The sequence below is a fragment of the Elgaria multicarinata genome, chromosome 1 (assembly GCF_023053635.1).
Source record: "Elgaria multicarinata webbii isolate HBS135686 ecotype San Diego chromosome 1, rElgMul1.1.pri, whole genome shotgun sequence".
Taxonomy (NCBI): Eukaryota; Metazoa; Chordata; class Lepidosauria; order Squamata; family Anguidae; genus Elgaria; species Elgaria multicarinata.
Window position 1 is genome coordinate 90,897,972 of NC_086171.1, and position 20,313 is coordinate 90,918,284.

Below are 20,313 nucleotides of genomic sequence, written 5' to 3' on the forward strand. Positions count from 1 at the left end.
AGCTTTCTGTTGGCTGTCGCCACCCCCAGCTTCCCCAAGGTCAAGTCTGTCACCTCCAGAATATCATCCATCCATCTTGCCCTTGGTCGGCCCCTCTTCCTTTTGCCTTCCACTTTCCCTAGCATCAGCCTCTTCTCCAGGGTATCCTGTCTTCTCATTATGTGGCCAAAGTACTTCAGTTTTGCCTTTAATACCATTCCCTCAAGTGAGCAGTCTGGCTTTATTTCCTGGAGTATGGACTGGTTTGATCTTCTTGCAGTCCAAGGCACACTCAGAATTTTCCTCCAACACCACAGTTCAAAAGCATCTATCTTCCTTCGCTCAGCTTTCCTTATGGTCCAGCTCTTGCAGTCATAGGTTACTATGGGAAATACCATTACTTTAACTATGCGGACCTTTGTTGTCAGTGTGGTGTCTCTGCTCTTAACTATTTTATCAAGATTTGTCATTGCTCTCCTCCCAAGAAGTAAACGTCTTCTGATTTCCTGGCTGCAGTCAGCGTCTGCAGTAATCTTTGCGCCCAGAAATACAAAGTCTGTCACTGCCTCCACGTTTTCTCCCTCTATTTGCCAGTTATCAATCAAGCTAGTTGCCATAATCTTGGTTTTTTTGAGGTTTAACTGCAACCCGGCTTTTGCACTTTCTTTTTTCACCTTTGTCATAAGGCTCCTCAGCTCCTCCTCGCTTTCAGCCATCAAAGTGGTGTCATCTGCATATCTGAGGTTGTTAATGTTTCTTCCTGCAATTTTAACTCCAGCCTTGGATTCGTCAAGCCCAGCACGTCGCATGATGTGTTCTGCATACAAGTTGAATAGGTAAGGTGAGAGTATACAACCCTGCCGTACTCCTTTCCCAATCTTAAACCAGTCCGTTGTTCCGTGGTCTGTTCTTACCGTTGCTACTTGTTTGTTATACAGATTCCTCAGGAGGCAGACAAGATGACTTGGTATCCCCATACCACCAAGAACTTGCCACAGTTTGTTATGATCCACACAGTCAAAGGCTTTAGAATAGTCGATAAAACAGAAATAGATGTTTTTCTGGAACTCCCTGGCTTTCTCCATTATCCAGCGGATATTGGCAATTTGGTCTCTAGTTCCTCTGCCTTTTCTAAACCAGCTTGTACATCTGGCAATTCTCGCTCCATGAATTGCTGGAGTCTACCTTGAAGGATCTTGAGCATTACCTTGCTGGCATGTGAAATAAGTGCCACTGTCCGATAGTTGGAACATTCTTTAGTGTTTCCCTTTTTTGGTATGGGGATATAAGTTGATTTTTTCCAGTCTGATGGCCATTCTTGTGTTTTCCAGATTTGCTGGCATATGGCATGCATCACCTTGACAGCATCATCTTGCAATATTTTAAACAGTTCAGCTGGGATACCGTCGTCTCCTGCTGCCTTGTCCTTTCGGCTTTGAGCTAGCTGCGTCATCACGTCTGGGGCTAGTTGAACTTATCCTCTGTTCCTCCCCAGTAGCATTTTGACCATCTTCCGACCTGGGGGTCCTATCTTCCGATGGTATACCGACATATCTCTGGTTGTACTGATCCATTTAGTTTTCATGGCAAGAGTACTGGGGTGGGTTGCCATTACCTTCCCCAGGGATCGTATTTAGTCTGACCTCTCTGCCATGACCTTCCCGTCTTGGGTGTCCCTTCACGGTTTAGCTCATGGCATCCTTGAGGTGCTCAAGCTCCAGCACCACGACAAGGTAACGATCTCCTTTGCTGGAGAGTATACGCAATACTGCTATATTATTTCCAGTACTTTCAAATGAAGGAGCTCTGCTGGTCAGAAACTATACAGGCAGAAGGACTTTGATTTAAGAGTGAATACCATTCAAAACTTTAATTTATAACAGCAGTAAATGGAAAGGCTTATTATCTCAGTTATATTTGTAGTTATTCTCACTAGAAGTGAAAAGGGCAATAATTTTACAGATGAGAAAGGAATAATAAGAATAAGAATAAGAATAATTTATATAGCACCATCAGTGTGCATTGCACTTTATAGAGCACAAGATGACACCTTCCTGCTGTGAGAAACTGCAATCTAAAATTTGACAAAGGGGAACAACAGAGGAATGGAAGGGAAGAGGAAGCAGGGGTAAATGGGGAAAGCATATACCCGTATTTCTTCGATTGTAAGACGCCATCAATTGTAAGACACACTAATTTCAGTACCACCAAAAGAAAAAAAACACCTAAGACACACCCGCAATTCTAAGACGCACCCCATTTTTAGAGATGTTTATATGGGGGGGAAAAGTGCGTCTTAGAATCAAAGATTGATTAATTTTTGTGAACCGCCCAGAGAGCTCCGGCTATTGGGCGGTATAGAAATGTAAAAAAAAAAAAAAAAGAAGAAGAAGAAGAAATAGGGTACAATTATTTCAGCTATACATGCTAAGGCTTACTCTCAGGCTCATTTGCAGTAGGGCATGGGAAAGCTATACACTTCACAGAAAAGGTGGGTCTTGAGGAGGGATGTGAAGGGAGTAAGGAGGCAGCGTCGTGCAGGTGTTCTGTGAGGCAGTTTGGACCAAATGGGACGAGCACAGGGGAAAGGACGTAATCCAATTTCTAAGGATATTTCCTAATCTGTCTATACAAAAAAGTCCCTGAATTCTCATCATACATCAATGTAAACGACATCATTATAAAACGTGCTTAACCAAGAACAGATTGGAGCAGTTTTGGACTGGCTGCCAATATGGGACCTCCACAGGGATGGAGTGCTGGTTAGAATGGTCTGCCCTACATGCCTGATGGATCTGAGTGTTTTCCTGAATGAGTTTGGGGATTTTCCTGCTTCATATGTTAGTGGTACTGTTGAAGTCCTGGGTGATCTGTGGTATACAGAAAAAAAATGTCTCGAACTGTTGACACTATTGCTCCCAAGTGCCCTCTCCCTCCTGAAAGAGCCAGGTCAGCTCTCTGGTTTAACAGGGAGTTGAGGGCAATGAAATAGGAGGGATGTTACCTAGAGTGCTGTTGGAGAAGAACTCAGGATGAATCCAACTGAACACGGCTAAAATACCTTTTAAAGAACTATACTGCAATGGTGAGGGAAGCAAAGAAAGCTCACACTTCTGCCACTGTCACACAGAAGAGACCAGCTGATCTCCTGCCAAAGGAAGTGAGGCAGGTGGCTACCAGGAGGAGGGCCTTCTCTGCTGTGGCAACCCAGCTGTGGAATGAGCTCCCTAGAGAGGTTCGCCTGGCACTTATATTATGCTCCTTTTGACACCAGGTGAAGACGTCCCCAGTATTTTAACAGCTTACCGTCTTAGTCTTTTAACTTTGCTGTTTTAAATCTGAATTTTAAAACTTCATAAATCTCTGCATTACTGCTCAGTTTTACCCCGGTTGTACTTTTATACTGTGTTTTTTATATTGTGTGTTTTGTATTTTGCATTCTATTTGATGGTTTTAATTTTTTGAACTGCCCAGAGAGCTTCGACTATTGCGCAGGAAAGAAATGCTAATAATAATAATAATAATAATAATAATAATAATAATAATAATAACAACAACAACAATAACAACAACAACAGCTATACATCACCTTGATAGTTTACAAGCAAATAAGGCAGTTTATAAATGTTAATAATAAATAATAAAATAACAAATAATAAAATAATAGATATTGTAACCTATTAACAAACATTTTTTTCATTATCAGGGTATCTGTTCTCAGCTAAGCTCAGATACTGTACATGACCTGAACTGGGAGGAAAAATCAGCTGGGGGTGGTGGTAAGGCTATGGTAACTTAAGTGGCATGTCATGCACTTGAGTGAGGTCATCTGGATTTTTGGAGTGCACAGCCATCAGTATGCTGATAACATGCAGGTCTATTTCTCCTTTTCATCTTCATCAAGCTGTAGGTGGGCTAGATCAGTGCTTGGCTGTGACAATGGACTGGGCAAGGGCTAATAAACTGAAACTCAATGAAGACAAAACTGAGATGCTGTTAGTGGGTGGTTCTTCTGAACAGATGGAGGGGGTTCATCCAGGTCTGGATGTTATTGCACCCCCACTGAAGGAGCAAGTACATAGCTTGGGGGATCTCTTGGATCCATCACTGTCACTTGAGGGTCAGGTAGCCATAGTGGCATGAAGTGCCTTCTACCAGCTTTAGGTGGTGGCCTAGCTATGCCTCTGTCTTGACGGGGATAACCTGGCTTCAGTAGCCTATGCTCTGGTAACTTCCAAGTTGGATTACTGCAAAGCACTCCACGTGGAGCTGCCCTTGAAGACTGTTTGGAAACTGCAGCTTGTGCAAAATGTGACAGCCAGATTGATAATGGAGACCAAAAGGTCTGAGTATATAATACCAATCCTAACCTGCTTACATTGACTGCCTATATGTTTCTGAGCCCAATTCACAGTGATTTTAATCATTAAAGCTTTACACAGCTCAGGACCACAATACCTGGATGCCTCTCCTGATATGAACCTGCCTGTACTTTACGACTGTCATCTGAGCTCTTCTCGAATTGTCTCCATTAAGGGTGGCTTTGAAGATGTCAACAAAGAAGAGGGCCTTTTGGGTGATGGCCAAATATTTTATTGTAACTAGTTGCTTTTGGCTTTTTTACATTTTTAATTGTTTAATATTTTAACTGTTTTACACGTTTTTATGTTAAAGTTTTATGTTATGTATTTTGCATTGCAATTTTTGTGAGCCACCCGGAAAGTTTTAGCTATTGGGCAGTATAGAAATGAAATAAATAAATAAATACAATGAAATGAAATGTCAAGCGAGGGTTCAACTCCCCTCACTCATCTACAATTTTTACTCTAAAAAACCGGATCCCCCACTTCCTGCTTTATATGTGAATCAGACAGACCCATGATTAAACAATTAAACATCTATATGGCTCGGGTCAAGGTTATTTGAAAGACCGTATTCTCCCTTATGAGCCTGCCTGTGCTTTAAGATCTTCTGGAGAAACCCTTCTTTCAGTCCCACCATCTTCACCGGCGCGCTTGGTGGGAACATGGGAGAGGGCCTTCTCGGTGGCTGCTCCGGTGCTCTCGAACTCTCTTCCCGGGGAAGCTAGGCTGGCTCCCTCCTTGATGGGCTTTCGGAAGCAGGCTAAAAAATTTTGTTCCAGCAGGCCTTTGAAGAATAATCTGGCCCTCCATCTATGTTAATGTCTTATAATTTTGTTGTGTATTTTAAATGTTTATGGTTTTGTTTCCACCCCGCCAGGTATGTTTTAAACTTTGTAAGCCCGCCTTGAGGCCCAGCATTGGGCAAAAGGCGGGATACAAATAAATATAATAATAATAATATAATAATAATTAAACAATTGCATTGACTATTGATGCATTGGTCTTCATGTCTCCAAAACATCCTAAAAAAGTCCTTCATCACATCAAAGGCAAGCAGCATAGCCTCAAGGTCCACTTCCTTTCTGATGCACTTTAACATCCATACCCTGAGACCTCCACAAATAAAGAGAGAATGGTCCCAAGCAGATGCAGATCACTAGACTGTGATGGTCAACTAATTTTCCAGCCCTACTCCTCAGCCAACACTGAGTTGATGTGATACAAGTATAGAAAGTTCAGTGTTCGTTTCCAATGGTTTCATTTCTTGTAGTTGTCACCACCTAGGGACATATTTATAAAAAATGACATGATCTCCTAGCCATCCTTCCCTGTTGAAATTGATGAGTTACTTACCTAGGGTCACAGAGGAACTTGGTTTTTTCTCCTTCTTCTCGCCAGATCAGCCACTCTCGAAAAGATGGATGGACAAACATCCGCGTCATATCTCTGCGCTTGATAAGAAACATGGAGAGGTTCTCCATCCTCTGCTGAAAGTCCTCCCACTCCAAGGTACCTTCAACATTCCCTGCATTGATGGCCTGAAAAATATGCTCATCGGTCAAGGGGTGCAGAGATGCCACTGCCACGTTCAGGAGAGGCATTACCCGGTCAAAGGAAGACTGTGTTGGGAACTTCATATTGCATTGTAGTAGGTACACCTCTGAAAGGGAGACAGGAACTACCTTATAGCTGGAGCTTTTTAACACCAGATAGCCCTTTTCTATGAGATCAAATGTGAGCTTAAGGTACAGGTAGGATCCTTGACTCAAGGTTTTAAGATGAGAACTGAGTTTGCCAAAAGTCGTGTTGTCCATTTTGCCATTAAGAGAGATGTTATTCTGTATCTCAGAGCTGCTGTGTATTCGGTGTAGGATGTAGGCTTGGAGATCCTGATCTATAGCTTCATTCTCTTCTAGTTTGTCCAGAAATATCCTATGGAAGGGCAATAACTTAATTATTTCCTATAAGAAGAAAAAAGAATAAAGTAAATTCTGGAGAAATCAAACATTGCAGGAATACATTCAGTCTCCCACCGAGGTATAAATATTGGCACCTTTTACCTCCTTAGCGAAAGAGTTACAGGCCATAACTGGTGATGCTGTCATAGCGGCACAAAAAGGGATTACTTTATACATATTTATTTTTACCCTGCTCTTAAGCCAGCCAAACCCACCCACCCCAGTGGTTTAACTAGATCAATAAAAGACAGTCCCTGCTTTTAGGTTCATAATCTAAAAGTCTTGGCACAAAAGGAAAAGGGATTCAGGAGGAAGAGGAAAAAAACAAGCTTAGGCACTAATGCTTAATTACAGCAGTAAAAGGCCTGTTAACTGTCCTTGGGAGGTACAGTTAAACTAAATTAAAATAAACCAATAGCCAAAATTACAAATTCCAAAACTACAAACAAAAGAAAAAGAAAAGAGAGGGTGGAACCGACATTATCTACAGATTCTTTGCTGGTTTGCCAGTGCACTTCTATAAATGGAGAACACTGACTTGCATGCAAGTTTAGTCTGCATCAGTAGGGTCCAGAAGGTATATAAACCAGCCATTTCCCAGGGAGCAAGTCCACTGAGCAAGGTCACAGGGAGAACTAACAGGACAACTATCAGGAGTTTGCCAGTGGAGTTCAGCGGAGGATATCTAATTTTTTTCCTTATAAGGTAAGTGGACAGTGGAAGGGCCTGCCCACTGAGCTGCTACGGGAATAATAAAAAGGAAGCGACACTGCACTGTAGCGAAGAGGGAGGACCCACAAGGAAGAGAAAATGGTCAGATGTGGTTCAGCAGTGGTGACCTGCAAGGTATGTGGTGTGTTTTCCCCCCCTGCCTGAATAAAATATGGCATATACATGTGCAAATGCTTGCATTTCTAGAAGAAAAGGTAAAAAGTCTGGAACAGCAAGTGGCACATTCCAATGTATAAGAGAGGATGAAGAGTTCTTGGACAGGAAGGACTGCAAGGACATCTGCAAGGGGCCACTCGGAAAGAGGAGCAGGATGAAAGAAAGGAGGAGCAACCTGCATGGATGACAGTGACACTCAGGAGGAAAAGATTTAGAAGCTTCTCTGGAATTAAGAGAGAGAGAGAGTCTTCAAGGGAAGTTCAACACCAGACCTTGCTGGACAGAATCCCCTTAAAGAAGAGAGGGGATGGAACCACTCCCTGGAACAAAAGGAAGAGAAGGGTGGCCATGGTTGGTGACTCCCTACTGCAAGGAATAGGTGCAGAAGTGTACCAGACAGACCCACTGGCTGAAGAAGTATGTTGTCTCCCATGAGCACTCATTAAGTCTGACAGTTATCTCTGCCTGCTCATCCATGTGGGAATGAATGATAATGCTAAGGACAGCTGTGACAGTATCGTGTTGCACTAGGAAGCTCTGGGAAGGAAGCTCAAAGGCTTTAGGGCTCAAGTGGTATTCTCATCCAGCTTTTTGGTCCATGGAAGAAGACTAGAAAGGGAAAAAAGAATCCTGCAGGTTAACAATTGACTATGAAGATGGTGTCACTGGGGAAAATTTGTTTTCTGGGATCACGGTTTCTGCTTTTTGGTTAAAGAACTGGTGGCAGAAGATGGAAAACCGGAAATAATATATTTATCTGGAAGAATTGAGGTTTTGAAACTGATTCCTGTGGGATAAGGAGACAAACGCCCAGGGGTAAGGACTACAGATAAAGGCTCATGCACTGTAGCAGGAACTGGGAGAGCAGCTGTAGTAGATCCTGTTAAAACTCTCAATAAAAATACAGGGAGGTCATTGGAGCATAACGTTCATAGTTTTTTATGTTAATGCTCAGAGTATGGGAAATAAATAGGATGAGCTGGAATTATTGATTCAAGAAGGGAAATATGGCTTAGTAGGTACTGAGACTTTATAGGATGACTCCCAGAACTGGAATAGAGCAACTAAAGGACATAACTTGTTCAAAATTAACAGAAGCATTGAGCAGGGGGTTGGACTCGATGGCCTTGTAGGTCCCTTCCAATTCTGCTATTCTATGGAATGAAGGACAAGTTGTGCTGTATTTTAGAAATGTACAGAAATCCAAAAGAATGGATGGCCCGTTGAAAGCATCAGGATTAAAATAAATGGAGAAGGAATAAAAACAATACTGTGGTTAGAGTCTACTATCGACTACCTGATCAGGAGAAGATATGGATGATGCTTTCCAAAAGCAAATTGCAGATATTTCATGGAAGCATGAAGTAGTAGTAATGGGAGAGATTAATTACCCTGATATTTATTGGGGGACAACTCTGACAACTATGGTCTCTCCAGGAAATTCCTGACTTGCCTTGCTGACGTTCTTCTTCAGAGGGTGGAGGAAAGAATAAGGGGATCAGCCATCCTTCGCTTGATTCTGACCAATAAGTGTTAGTTGATGAGAGGAAAAGAGCAGGAACTTTGGAGGAAAGTGACCATTTAATGCTTGAGATCTTGATTTTAAGAAAAAAACTAATGCTGAGTGTATTCCAGCCCCAGAATTCAGGAAAGCTGTCTTTAATAAACCCAGACTAATTGTAAGTAGGATTTCATGGCAGGAAATCCTAACAGAGAGAGGAAGAGAAGGTAGTAGGAAGGACAGGTCACTAAGGAAATGTACAGGCAGATAGCCTGGAATTGCAGGGATTGTATCAAGAAGGCGAAAGCTCAGAATGAGCTGATGTTGGCACTGGATGGTGAGAATTACAAAAAGGACCAATATCCTCAAAGTAAAAGAAGGACAAAAGTAATGGTAGACCACCTGCTCAGTGGCAATGGCAAAATGCTAACCAGTAAACAAAGGAGGATCTGTGTCCCATCTGGCATTTGTCCCAAATAGGCTAGGGGGGTAGGAGTGCAGCTTGAGGTTGACAAGAGAGATGGTCAGGGAATATCTAAGCACCTTAAATGAGTTCAAATCCCCATGTTCAGATAAACTGCATCCTAGAGTGTTGAAGGAACTAGTAGATGGTCTCTCAGAACCTCTATTCTCTTTGAGAAATCATGGAGAACAGGTGAAGTACTAGAGGAGGGCAAATGTTGTCCCTATGTTCACAAAGGACAAAAAGGGAAATCTGGGGGATTATAGACCAGTCATTCTGACATCCATACCTGGGAAGATTCTAAAGCAGATTATAAAGTGCTCAATCTCTAGGCACCTTGACATTAAAGCAGTGATCACCGGAAAGGAGCTAGCATGGATATATCAAGAATAAATCCTGCCAGACTAATATAATTTCATTTTTCAATTGGATAACTTCCCTAGTAGATTGTGGAAATGCTGCAGACATAATATTTCTTGACTTCAGCAAGGCATTTGACAAAGTGCCCCATGATATTCTGATTAGGAAATTGGTTAAGCGTGGGCTGGATGGCACTACTACTAGGTGGATCCACAGCTGTCTGGAGAAGTGTACTGAAGGAGTGCACATTTATAGTTCTTCATCAAAAGGGATGGAAGTATCGAATGGGGTGCCACAGAGCTTGGTCCTGGGCCCTTATTTTTCAGCACTTTTATTAATGAAGTGGCGGAAGAGGTGAAGGGAATGCTTATCAAATTTCCAGAGGATGCAAAATTGGGTGGGAAAGCGAACGCCTTAGAAGACAGAAATAAAATTCAAAATTACCTTCATAGGTTAGGAAACTGGGCGGAAGAATGAAATTTAATAGAGACAACTACAAAGTTCTTTATTTAGGAAAAAGAAATCAAATCCATGGATGAAAGATGATGTCTTTTCTTAATATTTGTTATGTAATAATTTGTTGATTCTTTCTGTCAGTAAAACCTATAAAATGCAGCACTTTGCGAATGCAAGTGATGACTATAATGTTCAGATTATATAATATGCAGTGTACCACGGTTCTTCTCTGTGAGCGAAGTTTGTAGATCACATCTGTGGCAGGGCCTGTGTGTGTTAAAGCACCTCTAGCTTAATACAGCTAAAATAAACTCCTACAGCCTAATGAGCTGGAATCCATTCCTTTAAATTAAAGGTGGGATCACACATTTGGCGGAGTCTAGGGATGGACAAACAAGTGGTATTTGAGGTCATCAAGGTTCTCTGTTTTCTACTTCGATGCTTGTTTCGCCTGGTTCTTGCTCCCAAAATCAAGCATGTTTTTTTCTTTGAAACAGAAGAAATTGTTACTTTCACAAAGAGTTTGGGGGAGGGGTGGTTTAAATTTTAATGTGGGTTGAGGGTTTTTAATGGAAATTGTTTTATGTTTTATTGTAAAGCTCCACGATGCAAGAAATGGTGAGGTGGCGCTATAAAAATGTTTTTAAATAATAATTAAAAAAAAAACACCAGGAAATGTGAGCATTTATTTTAATAGTAAAAAGGCACATTTTTCCAGGTACACATACAGATACACACTTTCCCGCATAGAGTAAAATGTAAAAATGCATTCTTTTTGAAATGTGCGTTTTAAAGTGTGCATTTGTCAAAAAGAATGCAATTTGTGAACAAGACCTCAAGCTTGAGAATGTGGGAGCTTTTCTCAAAAAGTATGACCGCATTCAGGCTTGCAAGTAGGGCATTTTCATCTATTTTTCAAACAGCAACTAAATCCTCATGCATCCTAGTGGAGTCCTAGGTATGGGACTTTTGGAGACAGGCATGATTTCAAGTGGAGAGGTCAAGAGTAGACTTTTTAAGGTCTCTTTTTCACCTATTTTCTCCATAATATGGGTAGAATCCTGGCCAGAGGAAAATGAGCAAGTTTATAGTTTTAGTATAAGCCAGTGTTAGAATTATCTCACATGTTTTTGTTTCTTAGGGTTTGAGAGGATTCTGTTACTACAAAAAAGTATCTTTATTTAACAGTGTTTTCACTTCACTTACTACAAAAAAGTGCCTTCGCAAGTGTTCTTATATGTGTCAGTGCTCCAGGACAAAAAAAAATGTTTAATGCTCAAGCAGATGTTCTAGTTATGTGTTCTATTATTATTTCATGTCCCAGCTAGTCAGATTGATTTATCTTCCATTGTATTTTAGTCAATCAATCAGTCACCCTTTCAGTCTGATTCATGCATCAATTATGCTGCCCATAAAATTCATGAAACAATAAACCTTTTAGTCTCAAAGATGACACAGTACTTTTTTTTTTTACAAAACTTAACATTTTGCTTCTACTGAAGGAAAACACTGTTATAAATATTTGATTTTTTTCTGAAATGAAGACTTGTTTGTAAAAGAAGGCAAACTATTCCTAAGCAAATCAACAGGTTTTGCTTTCAGTATACACCTTCAATACTCCCACACAATGACTGACAATGACTGACTAAAAAGAGAGGTTGCTTACCTGTAACTGTAGTTCTTCAAGTAGTCATCTCTGCATTCACACAAATGAGCTCTGCACCTACACAGAGCCACATTTGGGAAACTTCTATAACTGAGCATTTGGGGGCAGGAACCACCCCCGCCCCGTTCCACTGTGTCTGTCTCCTTCAGTTCCTTGAGACCATCCATTGCTGCCCCAGAACTGAGTGGAGCTTTGGTACCAGCATTGATATCAACACTGAACCAGGGAAGGTGGTTGGTTGGGTTGTGTGAATGCACAGATGACCACACAAAGAACTACAGTCACAAACAAGCAACATTTCTTTCTTCTTTGTGGGTGATTTTGTGTCCTGCTGCAAGACAGTGGACAGAACTGCGTGGGTGAAAGAGCAGTCCATTCTGTCTTGCACATCAAATCAGTAATAGCTAATGAAGGTTGATGGTTTTGACCAGGTGGCTCCTCTGCATAGCTCAAGAAGGGGAATCCTTTCCCAAATGCCACCAACGAAGCCACAGCATGAGTTGAGTGAGCTGAGATTGGACCAGAATGGTTGAGGCCAACCAGTTCACACACCAACTTAATAGCATGGATCATCCAAGGTGACATTCTCTGTGAAGACACTGGTAGTTCTTGCCGCTTGCCTCCATAGCATACAAATAAGGGAGAAGACTCGATTTTAGAAAGCCAACACCTTTCAAAAATAGATTCAAGCACAGTAGGAGGAGATGGAAAGAAACTGGGAGTATGATGTCCTGATTCAAATGGAACTCAAGACACCACCTTGGGCAGGAAAGTTATGTCAGGATGGAGCACCACCTTATCGCAATGGAGAGTCATATAAGGTGAATCTAGATGTAACACACTCAGTGCACTGGAGTGGCAGGCTGAGGTAACAGCCACCAGAAAGGCAGCTTTCCAAGACAGGAGATGGAAATCTGAAGTTGCAAGTGGTTTGAATGGCTTAACAGTCAAGGACTGCAGAACAACTGATAAACTCTATGTTGGTACTGGGAGCTGAATGGAGGAGCAAAATTCCATACACCCTGAAGAAACTGCTTAGTGAGCGGGTATAAAAAAACAGAAAAGTCCATTGGAGCGTGAGAAGCAGAGAGAGTTGACAAATATACTCTCAGGGAATAAAGTTTTAAACCCTTGTCATAAAGAGACAAGATAAACTGTAAAATGACACCAAATGGCATCAAAGTCATGAGTTACAGCTATGGAGCAAAAGGATGCCCTCTTACGGTCATAAGAAAGACTCATAGATGGCTTGTGAGATGTGTCAGGGACCAACAGATTACAAAGGGTCAACAGACACTCCACAGCATCAGTTGTACTGTGTTGAGGTCTGGTTGCCGTATCTTGCTTTGTTCCGTGCAATCAGGAAGCCAGTGACACTCCCCATGGGGGAATTGAAATATAGGAGTGAACCAAGCTTGTCTTGGCCACCACAGAGTGATCCCCTCTGTCCTCATCTTTGGAAGCACTTTTGTTATGATTGGGAAGGGTGGGAAAAGTGCATTCCCATCCACTGGAAGGCAAAGGAATCCCCCAGACTGATATATACCAGTCAAAGATCTTGAGGGTTAGGTCAACCAGAGGGAGAAATTTTGTAACCCCCTTTCTTGTTCAAATAGTAAACGGCGGTAGTATTGTCTGAAATTACTTGAACCAAGCAACCTCTGAGATTGGTCTTGAAAGCCAGCAAGGGCTTCTCAACTACCAGTATTCCAAGAAATTTATGTGATGAGTAGATTCTGTCTTGGTCCACACCACTTGTATCTCCCAACCTGACAGGGGGTGTATCTGTGGTAAGGATTAGAAACAGGGAAGGCTGGAAGAATCAGCGTCCCACAAACAGGTTGGGAAATATCCAAAGTGTTTGCCACTTCCCAGGGTGCATGAGGACAGATGCAATAGGCATCCCAGAAGGGTTTGAACACCTGGATGTACCAATTTTGCAGCACTGACAACCTCAATTCTGCAAAAGGCACTACTACAGTAGTAGCCACCATCAGACCCAGTAACTAGTAGACTTGCACTGCAGGGATAACCTTCTGAGTGGGTAACTCTCCTGCATGGCTAGGGATGTCAGAGGATTCCATCCAGGGGGTAAAATCCATCGACTTTTCTGCACCATAGCTCCCTGGACTCTTACTCAGCAGACCACAGGCTGGCCTGACCTGATCTCTGTGTGTCAGGCCAGCTCGCGGACTTCCAATGCTGCTGCCACCATGCACAACCCTTCCTACAGATGCCTACCGAGAGAGTGGAAGAGTTGCACATTGACGGAAATAGTGGTGGTGGCAGCATCAGGGAGGTGTAACGCCAGAGAGACCGCCCGCATGATCTCCTCTCTTGGGAATGCTGCCAGCACCAAATCATAGATATCGGGGTATACTGCCCCCCTTGGACATGAAGGTGAGTCCCCACCACAGCCATGCCCTTGGTGAAGACCCTTGGTGCAGTGACAAGAGAACTGAACCTGCTAGGGGCAAGTGCACTGGGATAGTGAGGGAGGGTTCCGGCCCAAAATTCCTCAGCTATAGAAGTTTCCCAAACAGGGCTGCATGCAGGCGCAGAGCCCATATGTGTGATGCACAGAGACTACAAAGAAGAATCATTATTTCACTGTCCTTGGGAACAATCCAGACAACTACAGGACTAACTGCAAATGCCAAGAGGTGATTTTTTTTTTAAATAAAGCAGCCCTCTACAATGCACCCAAAGCTGCTTTTTGAAAGTTGGAGGAATTTCAAAAGCAGATTCTGATGAGGCACAAGCAGAGAAGATCAGAAGTCCTGCTAGCGCATCTTATTGAGTTTTCTTCATTCTTTTCTTGTTTGCTTTTTGAGTGGGAATTGGCTCTTCCTTTGACCTGTAAGCATCAACCTTTCCTGATGCTTCAGCTCTGGCAAGCAGTCCACACCCGTAAATTGTCAGACTAGGTCTAACTGAAGCTGGAGTCAATGGAAATAGCTGTCCGTATTATGATTTTTAGTGAGAAATAAGCAAGAACTCCAAAGAGTGGAAAAACTACTCCCCAACCTACCTGTAGACTTGTTCTAACTGTCACAATCAGTTTCAGCCAGGATGGAAATTTGCCTATCATTTTGCTGAGGAATGATACTATTGTATCCCCGTAATCAGGTTTGTGAAATTCAGCTTCATTTAAGCCATCGATCAATATGAAGAAATCTTCATTTGGGATCTTCCTCTCTAAGAATATGGGGGTGGGGAAATGGGAGAAATATATGCACAAAAAATGTTCAAGTTATGCTTTAAAATCATGATTCAGTCATACGCTGCTATCAAAGTACACTCATGTTTTTCATTACCTTTATGAAGATTTTCCAGGGGCTCCAGAACTCCCCTCCGGAAAGAAGCCAGGGGATCCTGAACACAGGATCGCAAGCTAAGCATGCTCTGAAGATGGGGTTCCCGCAACAGCTGCTCTCTGTAGGCGACAAACTGGGGCGAGCGGCAGAGTAAGGCTGCCACATTGTGCACAAATTCTGGCACAAGACAAGTGTAGGCATTATCAGCTTGGCAGTAATGATAAGCAACAACCTGCGAAAGGGGAAACAAACACCAGTTCCTCAATAGACAGAAGTGAAATGAAAGAGGCATTGGCTGCCGGTGGCTGCTAGGGTGCGCTACAACGTCTTGTTGACCATGTAGAAAGCCCTGCATTGCTTGGGACCTGGATAACTGAGCACTCGCCTTTCTCCTGTGTCTCACCACTGGCAGACTCGCTCTCAGGAGCAGGGCGCCCTGATGGTCCCCCGCTACAAATTGGAATGTGCCGGGGCCAGGGCTTTTTCAGTGGCTGGCCCCCGGTTATGGAACAATGTGCCACTGGAGATTCGACAGGCTCCCACTTTCAATTGCTTCAAACGCCTTTATAAGGCGTTTTTATTTTCACAAGAGTTTGGGGAGGGGGTGGTTTAAATTGGGGTTGAGGGCTTTTAATGGTTTGAGGGTGAGGGTTTTAATGGAATTGTTGTAATGTGGGTTGAGGGTTTTAATGGAATTGCTTTATGTGTTATTGTAAAGCGCCTCAATGCCAGAAATGGTGAGGCGGTGCTATAAAAATGCTTTAAATAAATAAATAAAATAAAATTTGCGTGCTAATTTTCATTCACGCGGACAAGAAGAGAGACCCCATGCTAAATGCCTATGACAAGAGGAAATGAGTGGAGGAGCTGGCCTGTTAAAACTATTGCAACTGCCGTGCTATCTGAAGAATTAAAGCACAGCTTTTTGCTAATATAAGCTAACTTGTTTGTTAGAAAACACTGCTTGGTATATTGTGTGGTAAAACTACAGCTTCAACTTCTGCTTTGGATTTCTAAAGGAATAAAACATGCAGACCTTTCTTTATTTTGTGAGCAACTTTGCCTCTACCCCCTAAAAGGGAGGCAGACCAGGACCATACTGGCTACAATGTCTCATGAAGGATGGCCAACAAGGGGAGGGGCACGAATACTCCCATTCAAGGCAGCCATATTTCCCCTGCAGCCGCTTTGACAGCAAGCCCGCCCACCAACCCACCTGAATGTCAACAGGACAGGATCAGCTTGTGGAGACCCAAGTAGTAATGTTTTGGTCCCATGTTTGGATTGGTTGGAAGGAGACTTTAGTCTGCTCAGTACTATAGTCTGGTGGGTGATATAGGTCCCCTGTAATTGAGAACCTCTGTTATTTATTGGGTCACAATTGGTGAGCATCCTGAGGCATGAGACTGGTGAAGGGAGGCTTGCCAAACCAACCCCTCAAGGCAAAACACTTCAAGGAGGCCTGGGAAGGTAAGCTACTCTTTGAGCTCCAATAGCCTCATTAACCCGGGAAATTACAGGCTGGTTAGATTGACATCTGTTCCAGGGAAACATTATTAAAGACAAAATTAGTAAGCATATAGAAGGGCAGGTCCTGCTGAAGAAGAATCAACACAGCTTCTGCAAAGGCAAGTCCTGTCTCACTAATCTACTAGAATTCTTTGAGAGTGTCAACAAACATGTAGACAGGGGTGATCCGGTGGACATTGTTTACTTGGACTTCCAAAAGGCTTTTGATAAAGTCCCCCACCAAAGACTCCTGAATAAACTTAGCAGTCATGGAATAAGAGGAGAAGTCCTCTTATGGATCAGTAACTGGCTAAAGTACAGAAAGCACAGAGTAGGAAGAAATGGTAAATTCTTCCGATGGAGGGAAGTAAATAGTGGGGTCCCACAGGGATTGGTATTGGGACCAATTCTTTTCAACTCGTTTATAAATGATCTGGAATTAGGAGTCAGCAGTGAAGTGGTCAAGTTTGCCGATGACACCAAATTATTTAAGGTTGTTAAAACACAAAGGGATTGTGAAGAGCTCCAAAGGGATCTCTCCAAGCTGGGAGAGTGGGCATCCAAATGGCAGATGCGGTTCAATGTAAGCAAGTGTAAGGTGATGCACGTTGGGGCAAAAAAACACCCAACTACAAATATAACCTAATAGGATCTGAGCTGGTGGTGACTGAACAAGAAAGAGGCCTTGGGGTTGTGGTGGACAGCTCGATGAAAATGTCCACTTAGTGTGCGGCCATTGTAAAGAAGGCAAACTCCATGTTAGACATGATAAGAAAAGGAATTGAGAATAAAACGGCCAGTATCATACTGCCCTTATGCAAATCTACGGTGCGACCACACTTAGAATACTGTTTACAGTTCTGGTCACCACACCTAAAAAAGGATATTATAGAGCTGGAAAAAGTGCATAAAAGGGCAACTAAAATGATTAAGGGGCTAGAGTATCTCCCCTAAAGGGAAGGTTACAATAACTGGAATTGTTTAGCTTGGGAAAAAGGAGGATAAGGGGAGACATGATAGAGGTGTACAAAATTACGCATGGTGTGGAGAATGTGGACAGGGAGACATTTTTCTCCCTCTCAAAATACTAGAAACCAGGGTCATCCCATGAAGCTGATTGGTGGGAGATTCAGGACAAATGAAAGGAAGTATGTCTTCACACAGCGCATAGTTAAATTATGGAAACCACTACCACAAGATGTAGTGATGAGACTCAAATATATTTCTCTATGCCTTTGACAACAGTATCAGCTAAGGACAGTGTGTCTCCTCTGAATGAATTCTTAGAGGTGGTAAGGGGCTGGATGAGGAAAAACAAACTGAAGCTGAAGCTGAATCCAGACAAAACGGAGGTGCTTGATGTCAAAGGCCGCAACCTGGGTTTGGAGGTGTGTCAGCCAGTTCTGGATGGGGTTACACTCCCCCTGAAAGACTGTGTTCGCAGCTTGGGGGTGCTTCTGGATCCGTCACTCCAAATGACAGCCCAGATAGATGCGACGGCCAGGAGTGCCTACTATCAGCTTCGGCTGATACACCAGCTGCGCCCCTTCCTAGAGTCGGAAGACCTAAAGATGGTAGTGCACGCACTGGTAACTTCGAGGCTCGACTTCTGCAGTGCACTCTACAAAGGGCTACCTTTGTGCCTAGTCCGGAAACTTCAACTAGTTCAAAATATGGCAGCCAGGCTGGTCACCGGTACACCTAGGGGTGACCACATTACCCCAGTTTTAAAATCTCTTCACTGGCTGCCAATTAGTTTCCGGGCAAAGTATAAAGTGTTGGTTATCACCTTTAAAGCCCTACATGGTTTGGGTCCAGGCTTCCTGCGGGATCACCTTGTCCCGTACAATCTGCCCCACACACTCAGGTCCTCTGGGAAGAATTTCCTTCAGCCAGCAAAAACTAGACTGAGAGGTATTACCCAGATGACCTTCTCTGCTGCTGCTCCCAGACTCCCTGCCGGAGGAGATTCGTCAACTTAACAGTCTTTTAGCATTTAAGAAAGCTATAAAGACTGATCTCTTCCGTCAGGCCTATCCAGTGGAATTTTAGGATGCTTTTAGGATATTTTTAAGGAAGTTTTAACAATGTATACTATGTTTTTAATCAGTGTTTTATGTATTTTATACTTATTGTTGTTCCATGCCTCGCTCAAAATGGAGAGGCGGGTAAGAAATAAAATTATTATGATTATTATTACTAATTTGGATGGTTTTAAAAGGAGGTTAGATAAATTCCTGGAGGAGAAGGCTATAAATTGCTACTAGCCCTGATGGCTGTGTGCTATCTCCAGTATTCGAGGCAGTAAGCCTGTGTGCACCATGTCCTGCCTTGTTGGTCCCTGGCCGACGGCTGACTGGCCACTGTGTGAACAGGGTGCTGGACGAGATGGACCCTTGGTCTGATCCAGCATCAGGGCACTGCTTATGTTCTTATGTTCTTAACCCCAACACTGACCCATTCAATGATGTTTGAAGGCCCTCCACAGTGCTCAGTTAAAGTGTTTACGCCATAAAGGGCAAAAATTGTTTCTGATGCTTGGAGCTAGGATAGTATTGCCTCTCTAAAGTCTGTTGCAGGAAATGCATTCTTAGCTCTCACCATAGAAACAGGTGCCGACATTGAAAAGGTGTGATTCTGTCTTTAAATAAGTGTTGCAGATTAAACCTGACACGTTAATAAAGTTAGGGACCATAGTTGAAACCAGTTACTATATCTTCATTCATGATGTTTACATGCACCTTCCAAACATCTTGCTAGATACAGAAACTATATTGCTTTGAGAAGGAGCGGCGCACAGATCAGTATATGGTAATAAAGCTATTTACATCAAACATTTGCCCAACGTGAAATTCAATCCTCAAACTACAACATGCAGATCAATTATATGTGCTCAATATGAATATTTATTCTGCACTCAACAAATAAAACTTAAAAATTCAGACTACTTTATTTTTGGTCAAGAATTGGCATGGTAGCACTACAAGAGCTACGCCTAAGCAATGGAGGAGGCAAAAACATGAGGGAAGAGAACATCTCAAACCTAGAACATTTTCATATATAATCATATTCAGTGATTATATATGAAAATTATAATATATTATAATTTTATAATGTAATCTACAAGCTCATATTCAGCTTGTAGATCGCAAGCTGAATATGAGCCAACAGTGCGATATGGCTGCAAGAAAGGCAAATGCTATTTTGGGCTGCATTAATAGAAGTATAGCTTCCAAATCACGTGAGGTACTGGTTCCTCTCTATTCGGCCCTGGTTAGGCCTCATCTAGAGTATTGTGTCCAGTTCTGGGCTCCACATTTCAAGAAGGACGCAGACAAGCTGGAGGGGGTTCAGAGGAGGGCAACCAGGATGATCAGGGGTCTGGAAACAAAGCCCTATGAAGAGAGACTGAAAGAACTGGGCCTGTTTAGCCTGGAGAAGAGAAGATGGAGGGGAGACATGGTAGCACTCTTCAAATACTTAAAAGGTTGTCACACAGAGGAGGGCCAGGATCTCTTCTCGATCTTCCCAGAGTGCAGGACACGGAATAACGGGCTCAAGTTAAAGGAAGCCAGATTCCAGCTGGACATCAGGAAAAACTTCCTGACTATTAGAGCAGTACGACAATGGAATCAGTTACCTAGGGAGATTGTGGGCTCTCCCACACTAGAGGCATTCAAGAGGCAGCTGGACAACCATCTGTCAGGGATGCTTTAGGGTGGATTCCTGCATTGAGCAGGGGGTTGGACTCGATGGCCTTGTAGGCCCCTTCCAACTCTGCTATTCTATGATTCTAAGCCTCTATGAGGGCTACAAAAAGAGGCTATGGAAAACCTACATCAAGTATTGGAT

The 20,313-nt window shown here is 42.8% G+C and overlaps 1 protein-coding gene across 5 annotated transcripts in view; it reads right to left on the reverse strand.

Annotated features, from left to right (window-relative positions):
• Window positions 1-20,313, reverse strand: part of TANC2 (tetratricopeptide repeat, ankyrin repeat and coiled-coil containing 2) — a 301,255-nt gene that overhangs the window by 42,810 nt on the left and 238,132 nt on the right. For all 5 annotated transcript variants that reach the window (XM_063132053.1, XM_063132078.1, XM_063132070.1 and 2 more), the window contains 3 exons: window positions 14,953-15,184; window positions 14,667-14,833; window positions 5,697-6,304 (listed from right to left, as the gene is read on the reverse strand). In XM_063132053.1, the coding sequence (XP_062988123.1) occupies window positions 5,697-6,304; window positions 14,667-14,833; window positions 14,953-15,184 (1,007 nt within the window). The remainder of the gene's footprint in view (window positions 1-5,696; window positions 6,305-14,666; window positions 14,834-14,952; window positions 15,185-20,313) is intronic.